The sequence below is a fragment of the Channa argus genome, chromosome 24, assembly GCF_033026475.1.
Source record: "Channa argus isolate prfri chromosome 24, Channa argus male v1.0, whole genome shotgun sequence".
In the NCBI taxonomy this organism is placed as follows: domain Eukaryota; kingdom Metazoa; phylum Chordata; class Actinopteri; order Anabantiformes; family Channidae; genus Channa; species Channa argus.
Genome location: NC_090220.1, coordinates 628,066 through 644,521, shown reverse-complemented (window position 1 = coordinate 644,521; position 16,456 = coordinate 628,066). Strand labels below are relative to the sequence as shown.

Here is a 16,456-nt window from a genome sequence, read left to right as displayed (position 1 = left end):
GCATGTTCAAGCTGAATAGATGGTGGGCTGTTTATACAGTTTTATTGTTTTAACATTTAAATTGCACAGAAGTGTTTTAACGTAACATTTTCTTAAAAACACCAAAAATGACAAGACATATTTGCATGTAAGTACTGTTTCACTGGAGATGTAACAAGAATAAAATAAATTCACAAACAATACAGCCATATTTAAAATTGATCTGGAAGTTTTTAAAATAAGAAGGAAAAAAAAATTGGTTTTGTAACGGCAATAAAAATGTACATTAAAATTAGTATATGCCCCTGCCCTGAATAGTTCAGTTTTGGGGCTCAGTCAGAAATTCTGAGTTAATCAGACCCTTTGGCCTCTGGTTTTACATACTGTCACCAACAGGGAGGGGGAGGAGGGGGGGGGGGGGGTTCTCAATTACACCCATCTGGAGTTCATCCAGGCCTATGAGCAACTTTCATCTTTATTTATACCACCTGAAATTCATTCTTAGCTACAGCTACATCTATGAAAGTTTTGAACCAGTCTTTCTGAATGCCCCATTGTAATCTGCAAATATACAGTATGTAACGTATGGCTGTTTCTGAAGAAGGGAGCTTCTCCACGGTCTTAAGCATTTGAGTAAAGGTTACGCTGCTCGTGATGCAGAGTATAAGAATCTGTGCAAATGAAGGAGTAAGTTCAGTCTTGTAGTGTCACACCTTCCACTGCTGGACAAAATTGTTAATACTCATTTCTTCATCTTAAGGTCCGCTTCTATGGCACAACGGCGCCCTCTGGTGCCTCCATCCTGCGGTCAAAGAAAAGAAACAACCTATATGTCTTCACTCAATACGTGACTGAAACAAATTTAGTTTCATGTAACTTCAAGTTCAGCTCTCTGTGTTTCTTTGTCTTGATACATTCAGCAGTTGTCGTTTTATGTTCTGCTTTCCTTAGGAAAAATAGACAAGGAAGGGCAAGTTTTAAAGGCTGTAGGTTGGGTACTTACAAAAAGAGAAAGGAGGAAGGCAGGAGAGGACATGGAGACAGTGTCCTGTAAAAGGAAAATGATGCACATCAGAGATGTGACTCAAAAGTGCAATGAAAGTCTCAAGAGGAATCAAAATAAGAATAATAAGCAAGATAAAAACACAGTGCATAAACACAATGAGAGGCCTGCACAAACTAGGAAATAAGAGAATTATTATTAGAGACTTCTATCTAAACTCATTACTTACTTGCAATTTAAAGGTTTACTATTTACTTAATTGCTATGCTGCAATTGCACAACTTAACTATACAGGTGTGTTTAGGTAACATGCCAGCTTACTACATACACCAAAGTGTATTTTTGTCAACCATTTGTCAAAGCATAGCATGAAGGTATTTTTATTCTTTTCATTTCACATTTGTATGCTATGAAATATCATGTGGTGGTTTGTCTTTTAAGCATGATTTTATACAACAAGATTGTCAAGTAACAAAGGAACATAAAAAAACAGGTTTGCAACAAATAAGACAAAAGTTTCTGTTTCCACAAGGTGCTTACACACAGGGTGATTTACAGACCATGTGCCCAGTCTGTGTATTTAGTCAGCTTTTAGTTTGGTCAAGGTTACACTATAGTTATGATACTGTAACTGATGTTCCATTGTTTCAGAAAGTATTCCTACTCAAGTCCCCCTTTTGCATGTGTGTGTGTGAGTGAGTGCAAATGGGTGCATGAGAAGCAGTATAAAGTGAGTAAGGTAGAAAAGGCTGTTTACCATGACAAACACAAACTAGTTTTAGATAATTTTGCAATTGTTTTTTGTTGAGGCACAGATTTTGTTTTTGAGTGTTGCAGTAGGAAATTTAACAAGTTTGAAATTACAAGGACTCCGGCCACTACAACCGAATTCAAAAGTTCTCTGCAGAGATTGGAGAACCTGTTGGAGGAGGATCTCAGCAGCACTCTATCAATTAGGCTTTTTATGGTATTGTATTGCTCATCACCTTCTTTTAACTGGCTTAAACTGTCTAAAAGCAGGTTCAGGAAATCTGTAGAGACTTGACCAAGAAGACTCAAAGCTATAATTTTGCCAAAGGGGCTTCTGCACAGCAGTAAATTTGGAGTGGGAATATTTTTCAAAATAATTTTTTATTTATTAATAAATTTGCAAAGTTTTTGTTTTGTCATTACAGTGTGTAGATTGGGAAAACAATTGTTTTATTTCCAAAATAATTAAAATGCAGTAAAATGTGCAAAAAGTGAAGTGATATAAAGACTTTAGTGACGGTAAGAATTTTGACCATACGTGTTATCATGTAAAATGCACGATGTGCCTTTAACATTAAACATAAAGGTGAATGAATAATAAATGTAATTCATCAGGCCAATTATCTTTTCCATCCTGTCAAATTATTAAAAAAACAATAGGTTGTATTAGCACGGTATGCTTTGGTGAATAGTTGTCACTAATGTTCACATTATTGCATTGATAAAAAAATGCTAAGCATTTTCCAAAGCATAACATATGGTTTAAAATAAAGTAGCATAGTATCTTTTTTCAGAACAGACATCCAAGACTATAGTCAGCTGCAAAGTGAAGTACTGCATTCAATACTTCAATACACAAGATAAACAATGTATCACATTGTGAGAGAGATAATGTGAATTTAGGTGATTCCTGCATTTAAAAAAAAATATTAGGAGAAAAATAATTTCATTCTTACATATTGTCCACATAAAGGTTTCAAATCTTGTCAAGTCAATTTTCATAGCATACAAAACCAATGGCTACCTGAAAGGATATTACTCTATATTGAATATTATAAACTAATATTAAAAACTAATGTCACGCTTTGGAAAATGGACACCAGATCTACTTTAGCATCACTGTCTTCTACCTTTGAGACAGCCTGTTGTCTCACCCTTGTCTCTTCTTCTGTACTCTCTGCTTTTGTCAAAATTCTAGTGAAGCACCTTGTCAGTAGAGTCCTGTTTGCGCGTGTTCTCACGGCCCCTCAGACTCTTGGTACCGATACCAGACTCTGATGTCTCCATGATGAGCTGGGTAGCTAGAAACTGCTGGATCTGCTCCAAGACATCACGCTGCATCTCCAGAGCCATATGGTAGACATCATGATCCAGGCTGTTGTACATGACGGCATTCTGAAACATCAGCATGATGTCCCTCTGGAACTCAGAGGTGGTTCGTATTAAACCTGTCTCAATGTTCTTTTTTATGGTGGCCAGGTCCATGGGCCTGTAAAAAAAAGAGCAAAGAGTGGCTTCTTACTAGTAAATGTCAAAAATCCAATTCAGTTCAGCAATAACTGTGTGTCTGACATCTTAGTAATTGTTGTGATTCAAGATTTTAACTGCGTACAATTAATGTGACAATTAACCACTATGAAAACTGCTGCTAAAATTAAAACAGCAATAAAACATAGCCAGAGCAAAACTATTTACCTGTGCACAATACTGTGGTATCCAGGTGCAATTTCATCTGTTACTGGCTGCAGGAAGACATTTGCATACCTACAACAGGTTTGCATAAATGGCATCAGTTTTAGTAAAAAGGAAGAAACTGGAAAAAATAAAAATACATTTGTCCCTAATGACAAAAAATGTCACCTTCCCAAAAACTGCGGTAAAAGTTTTTAAAAAGTCAATCTTTTAAAAGCACTTCAGCCTGAAATACACATATCAATTATTGAATATATTTTTTTATGTTCTTAACCCTTTAAAAGCCATTCTGTTTACATTATTCCACTGTTTTTTATCAAAACAAATATGCCTTCTAAGAGAAAACACTTTGAATTTGGACACACACTATCAATCCAACATATCATTCATTATTCATCATGTATCATTTTATTAGCTTTGCTTTGAATAGGAAAAAGTAGCACCATCTGGTGGACAAAGATAAATATTAAAAGTCCAAAATTAAATCTTGACAAAAAGAAATGCATTAGTTTATGGTAAAATAAATGTTTCGATAGTTTTCAATGGGACATTTTTGTCATTAGGATTAAATGTGTCGGTTTTGCCTTAGGCAAATTTAAGGAACTGACACGACAATTCTAAAGTTTTTTTAAAAAATGAATGGCTTGGCAAAATGGCTTGAAAATAAAAGGATAACTTAAGGGTTTAACGACTGTCCATCAATAAATAGTGTTAAAATTCATTTCCTAACCTGTGATTAGCTGCTGCCCGCCATACCAGCATAATAGCTTTCTTCCAGATCTTGTGAGCCTGTAGTGCTTCGAGGTCCTCACTACACACAGAACTGCACAATAATATACAAGAACCATAAGGATTTATAAGAAAGGAATTATCTAGCAGAACCATTTAGGATGCAATCTCATCATTATCTCTCATAACTGACTGTTTTCTTGTTGCGTGTGCCTGAATGTTTTTCACTCACAATTGTGATGAGGCAGGGCTGCTGGGGATCGAGTCTGTGGTTGTGTGTAGCTGGAGAGATGAGGATGCTGTGTGGAGGCTGTAACCATCCTCACTCTCACTGGCTGCAGGTTCTAGCTCAGTCTCCCCATCAGGCTCGGACATGAATCCCTCCACCCCGTCACCCTCTTCTTCTCCACACATGTCTGGCCTGCTGAGCTCACTCTCCGCTTTAGTCCCTGAGGCATTCTCTCCTCTCCCAACATTTATTCCAACCTCAGCCTTCATCTCCTGCAAAGATGAATAAAGAGAAAATTAAACCAAGCTTACACTGCAGAAATACTGTGGAGCTACACATTCTGTATTTCAGTACGATTACAAGCATCATGATCGCTCTGTCATCGTTGGGTGCTATACCTTGGGATGTCTTTCTGTCAGTGCCCCATCTTCTAATGCTGCCTCTGCCAAGATAGTAAAGATGAATAAATGAAAAGGAAACAGTTAATAGTTAAAATGCAAAATGGATATCTGCATGCAAATGCATGTTATGAAACAAGTTCAAATTAATATTTATGCACAGTTTACCTCCATGGGTTTTATTAGGTCTCTGCTGGTCCCACTTCTCATTCTCATGTTTTATGGTAACATCCAATGTAATTTGGCTTTTCAGGTGTACCACCTCTCCAGTCTCTCTTACTGCCTCAGGCTGTGGAGGTGCTCCGGGGTGGCAGTGCTCCAAGCTTTTCAAGTTGCATGATGATGAGGTGGGAGGAAGGCCCCTTAGTTCGACAGGGAATGACGCAAAACAGCTATCTTGACTGTTGCACAGCGAGGCGAGTGAACCTGAAGTCCCATCCTGATCTTCTAAAAAGTCTGTCTTCTCCTGCAGGCTACAGTGAAAAGAGGAGGACTGCGGGACCCCTATGGTCATTGTGTGTTGAGACTCACGAGGCTGGAAAGGCCCAGTCTCCCAGGCACCAGACAGAGCGTGGCCATTTTCTTCACACAGGGACAGAGCAGCTTCAACTGCAGCTGCATCCAAAGCCTCTGCAGCCTCATCAGCCTGTAGAGAAAAAACATACAATCCTACATCTTTGAAAAAAGGAATCTCAATTTCTTGGTTTACTAGAGATATTGGTGAGTAAACAGATGTTATAACTGACAGGATAATTAGACAGAAGACCATAATTTTTATGTGAAACATCCAACTGATGTTGAAAAGCTTCTGTTTATCCACATCTGATCTTAGTGACTTTTTGCACCTTTTCCTCAATGATGGCAATAATGTCCCCGACTGTCTTCAGGTCCAGCTCATCTCCCATATATGACACTGTCACATCCTCCTCACTGAGCTCTAAGACCTTATCCTCTGCAGAGACAGATCACACCACCCCATTAACCTCTGCACACAGATGCAACAATGAATGTTTAACTTTGTTTTAAAACACATAATCTGAAACTGTTTACACTATAAAAAACATAACTTTGTTCTAGTTCACAGCAAACTTAACTCAAGCTTCACTTCTTTAATATTATAAGTATGCTTAACTTGTGTAAAAATGGATAGGGTATTTATCTTTGTCCTACTGTACTGACACGGTACCATAATTAGATCTGTCAATTAATATAGTTAATCCTTAATTCTACTTCTTTTAATTTGATAAATAGTATTAACAATTGTAGCTAACTGTTATATTACATGTAAAGAATGGACGAACCTGTCCCTGTTGAGGCAGAAGAGCCAAGAGGAATAGGAGTGGTAGTGGAGAGCAGAGCACTGGAGGCCGACTCTGCATTGATCACGAAACCTAACGGTGCAGAAAACTGGGTAGGACCTGCCTCCAGCAGGCGCGACAACATTGGGGCACCTGCTACACAAGCATTTATTACACACATTACCAAACAGCAACAGAGTGCAGACAAAGCTGTAAAGACTTTCAGATGAGCAAACAGCTTGTAGCATTACATTTATATAAACACATTTAGTATTTAATTAGTAATAATTACAAATATAAACCACGTTCCTTCAAACAAAGAGCCTATAAACAGTATTTACATATTATGGTGCCAAATGAGATTCTACTAAATACTGTCTTGACTAAAATTTAATCTTATGCAAATACCTGTACCTGTTGCTTGAGATAGAGGTTGACTAGGTAGAGACAACTGCAAGTCATGAGCTCCTGTCATATTACCAGTGGACATGTCAACCTCTCCAATCTGCAATGCAAACGTATACAAGCTGTCAAACACTTTACATGGAGATCGTTTGTTTTCTTGTACATGAAGTGCACATCAAGTAGCGCTGCTTGTTCCAGCTTGTTTCAAAAGATTTGAAAACTGAATCATAAATTCGGTTGCCAATTGACACAGGGCAGTCTATTAATGTCACTGAAGTTTGAATGTACATTATATAACTTTCTATGTTATACAGTGCTTAATGTTTTAGTGATATTTATATAATTTGACTGGAATCCCTGTATGTATGAGGCTGTAGAGACAGCACTGCATGTCAGAACAGAACAGCTTCCTCAGGTATGTGAGTAAGCACATTCTAGGGTCTAGAAAAGGAAGAACTTATTCTGACATGTTGGGAATTTCAGTAGGTTTCTTCAAATGAAAAATTCCAGAGGTAACACAACATCAGCCTTGGCCAGGGGCTGACTGAATGACAGACAAGAAATCATCCACTTATCAAAAAGATACAAAGCTCAAAGGTTATATTAAAAGTACACCGTAGAAACCAGGAAGTAAAAGCCAGTATACCCCCGTTTACAAAAAAATGTTTTGACATATTAAAAAAAAAAAAGCAACCTTGAACTATTATGCTATAATGCAGGGGCACAATAACAGTCAAACAGTGTCACTCATGGCGACGTAAGCATTATACAGTAAGTCTTCTCGACATACCAGTCTGGAATTTGAGGCCAACATAGTGCCTTTCTTTAGTAACTCAGACAGGAGTGGAGATGGGGGGGGTGTGGCTTTCTGGCCCAGGAGCTTCTTTTGGGTGGGGTCATCCAAAAGTGACCCATGGCTGATATCCTCACTGCAAGGCCCAGAAGACTCACCAAATGGTAGTATCCTGGTCGATCCCGAAGCCTAGAAACAGAGAAATGTAAAAGCATATTGCTATAACAGTGGAGCAATGATTTTATAAATTATCCTATGACTCTCTTTCTTTCTTTATTATATATTAATAAGTATAATAAAAAGTACTGATTCTATTTTTAAACCTTACACGATGCTGGCAAGTTACTTTTGCCAAATTCACATTAATACCCTCTGTTTACATTATAGAGTGCACCATGACCACAGTGAAAGGTCAGAAAAATGGAAAATTACTTGGCCAATAAGAGGAAAACTGATAGGTCATTATCAACATATGTAGTACACCTATAATAATACCAACAACGATTTTTAAAAGCAAAAAGTCAGAAGAGAAGGTATGAGAAGATGAATATTGGACTTCGAAGGGCAGACTCCGCATATAGTGCCTTCAAACAATCAATAACTTACATTCTTTGTCGATGCAATATCCAGTGTCAAGCACTCGAGTGGGTCACCTGGTGAAAACTCCTGGCTTGGGGAGCTACAGCCTGAGGGTGAATGCATGGTCACACTAGGCACTCGCTTAGGTGTGATTTTTGCCACCTGTCTGGCTGGAAGAGGGAGGGGCAGAGCAGAGAAGGAATTTCCCATCAGTACCACAAAAGCTCTTCATCACACAAAGCTTTTTATAACTAAAAATGTAACAATTTCCTTTAATGTTTCCCCTTTAAAATAAGCCTCAAAAGTTACGGAGATACCCTGATAAGCAGCATCTGTGTTTTTTCTTTTCAGCTCTGCTTCCTCCTCCTCCAGTTTCTTCTTCCTGACAGACACACGTTAGATCATTTACAGGTATTTATAAAGAGAAAAAGAAATTAACTGTAGCATTGGACCTCATGCAAGAACATTTTCATAGTCTAGTCTTAATATTCCCTTACATTTTTCCTCAAGTCTCGTTCGTACAAGGTTCCTCATCTGGTTCACCAAATTCTTATAACTGTATATACTTATATATACAAAACATTAGCATAATCGACTCCAATAAAATGTATGTCTCCTATTTCAATTTGTTTGTGGGAAGGTTTCATTCACAAAAATGCCATATGAAAGTAAAAGGAGACATCTGAAAAATATCCCAAGCCCAAATTATACTAAAATGGTGAAGTTCATCTGTGAGTGAGGTGTGATCAGAGCTGCTGTGCTGTGACAGAGATAAAGCGTAACTGCTTCATGGAGCATGAGTTTAGACTCTAAAAAAACCTTTTTCTTTCTAAAGCAAAGTGCTCCATACATAATATGCAATGTGGTAAAAGGGACAACAATGTCTGAGAATGTGATACTACATGTATTGAGAGAAAATTATACTGGACAGTGACCTGCATTTAAAAGAAGTGAATTTTGCCATTTAATCACAATAGCAAAATGTAGAAGTTGCTCTAAAATATGATGATGAACAGAATATTAATTTGATGCCAAGTTTGTACTATAGTGCCGGCACTGTATATTTTACTGCAATTAATTTAAATCTGTATCACGTTTTTCAATCAATCGCGCGTAAGTGGCAGTTAAGAGAAAATCTTTTCATACAAGTGGTTCTTGCACGAGCTCCATTGTGTTAGGCTGTCACACAGAAAGTCTGTTGTTTCTTACTGGAGGATATCTTCCCATAACTCTTCTAGTTTGGAATCTAAATGTCCTGCGTGAATCAGTTCAGCTTCTCTCTTCAGCTTCCTATAAAAACAGCAATGTGTCAGCCAGTCTCAGTAATGCAGTTATTGATGCCACAATGGTTTTACTGTTCAAAGATTTGCTCGTGTACCTGTGCTTTTCTTGTGTTTCTTTGATCAACTTTTTAAGCTCTTCAATCCTCTCTGCCGTCAGCCTGCGTACTATCACATCCTCCACAGTCTCCACTACTTCACCTTTCTCACCACGCTTCCTCCTGAAGGTAATACATGCTTTGTTTTGCAAATTTGTTAAACATATATTGTCAATACAATATATGTAATAAGCAGTATAAAGCTATGAAATATATTCAGCTTACAAGTTTACATGAGGAAGTATGAAGGTAAAAGTCAATTAAGTGCTTACTTTGGGGCTTCTGTTATCTCCAGTAGCTCAGAGTACTTGGAGGCACAGTGCTGTGAGGAGCCATAGGAGAACCAAGAACAGCTTTTTGACAAAACTGCTGCAGAAATCATAAAATTTTTTTGGCCATTTTTTCATACCTTTTGAGAGAACCAGTCAGGTGGTCGCCCAGGTTCTGCAAACGGTTTGATGGCTCGACTGACAGATACCCTGTTAACATGAAGACATTTTGCAAGATCATCCAAAACTAAACAATAAAGGCCACTGTTTTTTTTTTCTGTGCATTCTGAATCTTAAATCTAATTTTGAACCCGTTGTGTTGTAAATTCATGCAAAATCAAAGAAGCATGCACTAAGCGACATCATAGATATTATGCAAGCACATTAGAGGGTTAGCAAAAATGACATGCCTACCTATGTTTACCTGATTTTATTTGCATGTCCGGACCATGAGAGAAAACCACAGCAACCAACATTTCAATTGCACGGAGGGCAACAGATCAATCTTTAGTCCCAATGTGCCATCTTTCAAGGTTTATGACTATACCATAATCATTACACTTTGGCATATACAATTTGGAGCAAACAAACAAACAAACTAACAAAAGTAAACATTGTCATCAGTTTTTGACAAAAGTGGGAAGAACTAAAGAAAATACCAGTTCTGGTCTCCACTCTTCATGACAGATGTGGCCAAACACAGCTTCTCCCTCACTGACCATGGCTCTGTGGGTCCAATGACGACCAGCTTGTGTTCTGCAGATGGAACATGACATGATTCAACTAAGATAGTTACCAAAGCCCACATGTCCTTCATGATCAACTTATTGGCTGCTGGTGTTCTCGGGCCTGACATCGAGCACCGTTAATCTCCTGAGCTTGGCTTCATTTATTTATCACCTAATGCTGCCCACCATGCAGCGGTTGACTACGGACACCGGATAACTGGGAGGAATTAGCCCTCAGAAAGGATGTACTGCCGTTAAACTGACACCACCAGCACCTGTGCAAACTGAGCTGTCACCTCACGCCGACTGCCATAAATCCTTGCTTGCAGGCTCCCTGCAGGGGAGAGGAGGCTGCCATGCAGGAAGTTAGCGGCGAACACATCAACGATACATTCACCGCTAACGAATAGCATGACAGGACATTTGCTAACGTTCACCATGCACCGACGTTACTCACTTCCAACCCCGTTTGCCATCTTCCTGTCATCCCGACATCCAATACATCCTGGCAGACAGAAACCCAGCAATTAATAACGCTGTCGAAATCCCCAAAACGACAGCTTCGCATACAAACACGGATGTCAGCGTCAATAAATGTTTCTTTGAAAGATGTTAGCTCTTCCAGGGTTTTTCCTCTAGCTAGCAAGCGGAATCACCGTTGTCTTAAGTAACTTAAGGATTAACGCTAACTAGCTAGCACAACTGCAGCACGGGATTTACTCTATTAAGAGTCGCGAAACTGTTTAATTTCGCGGTAACACTAGCAGAGCCCATGCTACCAAGTTACTGCCATAGCATAACATTTAGCTTACAGTGGACCCATTAACGGTATTGATCGTTTTAGCGAGCAGCGAGCTGCTCGTACACGCCCACCACAGTAATGATGGTACAGCCCTGGGTGCTGAGAAGCTCCTCAACTTAGCCAGGTCGCTTGTTTTTCACTTTGGATTTAAGGTCCCTCCCTTGTCGAGGGAAAATAGCAATGATGATAATATTGATGTATGTAAAAATGTTTTCACCGTGGAGGCCAAAAGTAAGGAGGGTGTTTAATGCCACTGTTATAATTATGCTAAAACAAGAGTAAAGACCCTCACTAACTAACTTACAGCTATAACCTGTATCTAGCATTTGATCACTATAGCATTATTTATATTATTTTTTTAAAATGACAACACGTGTTGTACAGGTGTTATAAACCGACAATATGTAATACAGGACGCCTAAGGTGGGACAATGCCAAGTGATGCAATTTAAATGAGCTTATTTTTAACATTTGAAATTGCTTCTTTTGTCTTTTTTTTTTATACAGTGGAATGTGTTGCTTTTCATTGTGGTATGACTTTTTAGTTTAAAATAGCTGAAGCTAAAATTATTTCCACTAACTGTTGTTTTCGCTTTACAGTGCAGAGTCTGTCACACACTGAGCAGCTGGAGCCACAGACTAGACAAACTGGTTTGAATGGGTATGATGCAGCCAAAAGTACAGGACATCCTGGAGAACTGGGGACTGAAGGGGTTTCATTATATGATAGTGGCCATTTATCAAACAATCCAACTTAAATCCAATTTAAGTTGTAGTAACAAGTAACAAGTGACCTACGTAAGCAGGTCAAAGTCGATGGTCAATTCTCAAATTAACGTATTGTTATTTTTAGGTTATTTATCCCAAAACAAGCAAGCGAGAAAAGGAACAAGTCATGGTTCGTGCTGTCTTACTTGCTCTGGTGAAAAACCATAGGCCCTCTCTGGTACATGCTGGTGCTACAGTTTACCTACCTAACTTCTTCTAACCACAGCTGCCTACATTAGTCATGGTCCCAGTGCACTTCCTGTCCGTGGACTTTTATTTTGTGGCCCCTTCTCCTGTGCCTTGGTTCTTTTCCCCAGCTTTGCCTTTATTTGTCCCTCATGGTTTGCACCTGTTCCCTCCTCTATTTAAGTTCAGTCTTCCCCTCACTCCCCTGCCAGATCCTCGTCGTTGTTGCCGTCGTCATTATTATCATCACCTAACCTACAGTTTACTCTCTGAACTCTTGGGAAATCTGGACTCTTGTATCTTGGACTTTTGTGTCCTGGACTCTGTGTTTTCTGTGTCGTTTTGGTCTGAGGTTTGCCTTTTGTTTAATTCGGTGTTTAGATCCAGCCTCTAGTTATTTTCCATTTGTTTGATCCTGGTTTTTATGTTTTGGGTAGGCTTCTGTGTATTCAGTTTACCTGTGCTTTATGTTCAGTTTGTTCGTGTCCGCCTCCCCTTAGCTCCTGTGTTAGTTTTCTGTGCTCCCCCAACTCTGTTACTTTAGTTATCTTCCCCCCGAGTGTGTTTTAAGTCGTGCTGTTTACTTTAGTCATTACTACGTGTGTTCATTTGTTTAGTTGTTTGTGTCTTGTTGTCCAAGTCCTTTAGTATTGCTGTTAGTCTCCTATGCTTTTCCCCGTGGGTTTGTTTGTTTAAACTTTTAGGTTTCTTTCATTAAGAAATTCTCCAGTGTTTTTCACCCTCCAGTTTTGTAGTTGTGTTCCCTCTTCCTTGTCTCTTAAGTGTTTTAATGTTAAGACGGTTTCCTTTGCCCTCCCCATGTGTTAACCTGTTAGTAGTTTGTGATCAGCCGTGCCTCATTTATTTCGTAGCCTATGTTTTCTCCTGTGAGAGCGTTTTAGGTTTTATTCTTTCTTTTCCCAGCCTTATTTGTCCTGGAGCCTTAGCTGTGTTTATTTTTGGTGACTTATGTTCCCCTCTTGTTTTCTAAGTCCATTCTGTTGTCCCCTTGTGTGCTGGTCCTGAGGTTAGTTTGTTTTCTGTCTGTATCAGTTCTGTCTGGAGCCTGACTCCTTGTTACCTCCTGTTGGGAGCGATTTCTGTTTTCTGACCGTTGAGTTTCTGTCAAATAAAGCCCTTTTTTGTTCATTCCTCGCACCGTCTCCTCTCTTGGGTCCATCCCTTAACCCAAAACGCTGATAATTATTGCCCAAAATATACTAAACCAAACAACTGGAAGAAAGGAAACAAACAGAAATAACTAAGACAAACACTAAATACATCTAACCAAAGTTAAACCAATTTCTACATGAATCAAAATCTTACTAATATTAAAACTTTTAAAGAAATAGGCACTAGCGACACTAAAACTTGCTTACATATGATCTACGCAAATGACTTTCCTTTTAATGTTTCCGTCACTCTGGCTGCAGTGTTATATTTTTAAAAAAAATATATATAGTTGTTACAAGTTAATACTGAAGAGTTATTGAGATATACAACATATTTCTGACAGGCAGTGATTCTGCAGTGGTTTAAAGATTTTTGTCCATTGCATCTGAGATATGCGGACACTGCCCTTCACTCTGGTTTCATTGATCCAGTGTCATAAAAGATCAATATGAGACAGGAGACATGCTGGGTGTTTGGTAAGAGTTCACACTGTAAGGGCAAGCGACAATATTAAGTTCTTAACAAGGAAGAGGTTCAGCATTCTCCACGTAAATTATGCCACCCAACACTAAGCAACTTAAGATTCTTTAGGTGAACCAGTAACTATTTCTACTCATATTGTCCCTTATCTTGCACAGAAAGGGACCAGCTACTACGGGGAAACAAATGTTAATGAAGCACTTGACATTTAACTCCATACGCTGCCATTTTGCCCCCTGCTGCTGTGTGGAATAACTATCAGCTCTACAGGACTTTGTCTATTTACCACAAACAGCCTCTTGAAACAGCTGCAACTGTGAAAGGGACATTTTGGCTTGTTGCTTACTATGTTTATATTACCCATATACCATTATATACCAATACACAGTGTTAAAAAGACAAATGAACTACTGCTAAAACCTAAAATAGAAGAATATTACATGCATTTATACAGTAGTGCATCACTTTAACGATTCAATGATATTTGTACAGGCATGAGAAATATCTGCATGTTTTTGTCTAAGAATGCATTGCAAATAGGAAAATAAATTACAAGGAGGAAAAAACAACTATTCTCTGGATACGTTTTTTCATACAGTCTATTACTATTTGAAGTGGTCTTTAACTTAACATGCCTGTGTATTAAATACATTATTAATTAGAATTCAATTCTATTTAGGCTTTAAAAAATAGATATCATTAGTGTTCCATCTTAGAACAGGAGCTCCTACATTATCTCAGGTAAGTGAATGATAGAGACTCAAGAGATGAAGGTCACACCACATGTTGCCTTTAACTCCTGCACTGAGCCCTTCCTGGGGGCAGAACCACAACTAATTATTTGAAGGAGGGAACCTATTGAAGCTTTCCTCCTCATCTTTGCCATTAATCTCACTTCATTTGTTACTGTAAGTTGGTTTAGCGGATCCTGTTGAAGAGAAGTGGATTTTCATTTCAGGAGCTGCTGTCAGTCTCTTGGTGAGTGTAATTGGAACTAATTATGGGTTAGGATAAATCTTGGAAATCCGTGCATATTCCTATTATATGTACTAGCTTATACATACCTCTACATACAGTTTCTCTGCATGTACTGATGTAAGCAGCCCATTTCACAGGTGTGTACTTTGTACAGTATGAAGAAATAATTTGTAATGACAGAATTGACATTTGCAGACATGAACAAAGAAATAAACTGGAGCGTTCTTGTTAACAAAGGATGCTTTTCATTTGCTGCCCTCGAAAAGGTTAAGCAACATTACTCTTTTGCATCAGTGTACAGTATGTCAGCAAGTGAGCAACAGCAGTGGCTGTATAGAAACAACAATGAGGGAAATGTCTTTCTCTCCAATTTATATAAATAATGTAAAGCATTAAGAGTTAATTGCAACGTTAGGTGTATTTACATTTTAAGCTAGCGAATGCCCCACTGGGGACAGCTTCTCTGCCTCTGCCGCCCTTCCCTGCTCCTTTGAGACCCTCCCTGTGCCACTTGCAGCTGAGACCCAGGGAGCTGAATTAACAAGGAAATTGAAACAGACTCTAACCATGGCACAGAGACCTGCAGTCATTTGTCACAAACAGTAATGTTTGTGTTGTTTCTTTCACATGGGATTCTTCTTCAGTGATCCATGCTGTTTATTTCTAAAGTGATAACCAAACATTTGATGGTTTTCAGCAGATTGGCTGACTTCAGTGGGCCAGAATGTCCAACAACATGGCCAAGATTGCAGATGCTCGAAAGACGGTAGAACAATTAAAACTAGAGGTCAACATAGAGAGGATGATGGTGAGTCAGCACAAATGCCCAGCAAAGTACAGTAACTATGGAAAGTTTTACCACGTAATGTTTTAAATAGTTAAACATGGATCAAATCCTGATTTTAATTAAAATTTAAATGAATTAAATTAATTTCTGTATCTCTAAAGCAATTTATGCATATACATGGGCACTTTTTTCAAACTTGGGAAACTACCTTCCTTTCCATAACTGGGGTTGGGTTTCAAGATGAAAGTCATTAGGGAAGATAAATGGGCTTAAATCAGTGGAAAGATGATTAAAATATAATTACATCAATATTTAAATTTTGATCTTAATAATCTCTTGTTTTTGATGGAAAGACACACTCAACACAACCTTTTTGTACAGGTATCTAAAGCAGCAGCTGAACTGATGGCCTACTGTGAAGCTCACGCCAAAGAGGACCCCCTGGTGACCCCAGTACCTTCCTCTGAGAACCCATTTCGAGAGAAGAAATTGTTCTGTGTAATACTTTAACCTCCACAACTGCCCAACAGACACACTGATGACAGTAAACCTTCAGGTCCAAAAAATGTCCCAAAAAATGTCCCAATATCTTCCTTGGAAGGAAAAAATTCGTTTGGTGCCTATGTTGCATATTGAGCCAAAGTGCCAGCTTATTATTTAAAAAAATATTGGCTAATTAAATTGTTCTATCCAGGAAACATCTCACTACTTGTAAATACATTTGAGTTTACAGGTCTGCAAAAATAACAATACAGCATTAGTCTCTGCTTTTTCAATGTGTGAATTTCATGTCAACTTAACATTATGTAAAATGCCCCCCCTTCCATTTTTTTATGTTTTGTTTTGTAATTAAAGTAATTCTCTGCTGACTAACTATGAGGAATTATCATTTTAACACGACAATGACAGCAATAAAGATGGGTGCAAAGTTCACAGTTCAGTGTTGCTGCCTCTCCTTGTGTACACAGCTTATGTATTAACTTGTTTATCTACCTGCTGGACATTTTCCCTAATTCTGTTTTGTGCTTTACAGCTTTAAAAATATTTAAAAG

At 38.4% G+C, this 16,456-nt stretch overlaps 2 protein-coding genes across 3 annotated transcripts; one reads left to right on the top strand and one right to left on the bottom strand.

Annotated features, from left to right (window-relative positions):
- Positions 1-25: 25 nt before the first annotated feature.
- On the bottom strand, positions 26-11,097 carry brd8a (bromodomain containing 8a). Its single transcript, XM_067494119.1, is given in 20 exon segments — positions 26-781; positions 983-1,027; positions 2,939-3,221; positions 3,428-3,496; positions 4,155-4,247; positions 4,386-4,654; positions 4,781-4,824; positions 4,949-5,426; positions 5,626-5,765; positions 6,082-6,231; positions 6,493-6,583; positions 7,274-7,465; positions 7,883-8,025; positions 8,173-8,237; positions 9,065-9,145; positions 9,234-9,356; positions 9,506-9,555; positions 9,643-9,712; positions 10,162-10,258; positions 10,688-11,097. Coding segments are annotated over 20 exon segments (2,562 nt in total). The 5' UTR covers positions 10,707-11,097; the 3' UTR covers positions 26-721.
- Positions 11,098-11,551: 454 nt separating this feature from the next.
- Positions 11,552-16,278, top strand: gng8 (guanine nucleotide binding protein (G protein), gamma 8). Of its 2 annotated transcripts, none has more exons than XM_067494123.1 (3): positions 11,552-14,617; positions 15,315-15,425; positions 15,786-16,278. In XM_067494123.1, the coding sequence occupies exons 2-3, from the start codon at positions 15,342-15,344 to the stop codon at positions 15,912-15,914; spliced, it is 213 nt and encodes a 70-aa protein (XP_067350224.1). In that variant the 5' UTR covers positions 11,552-14,617; positions 15,315-15,341; the 3' UTR covers positions 15,915-16,278. The 2 variants fall into 2 exon arrangements, with proteins under 2 accessions (XP_067350224.1, XP_067350223.1); XM_067494122.1 differs by having other exon boundaries at positions 11,558-14,617; positions 15,318-15,425.
- Positions 16,279-16,456: the final 178 nt, after the last annotated feature.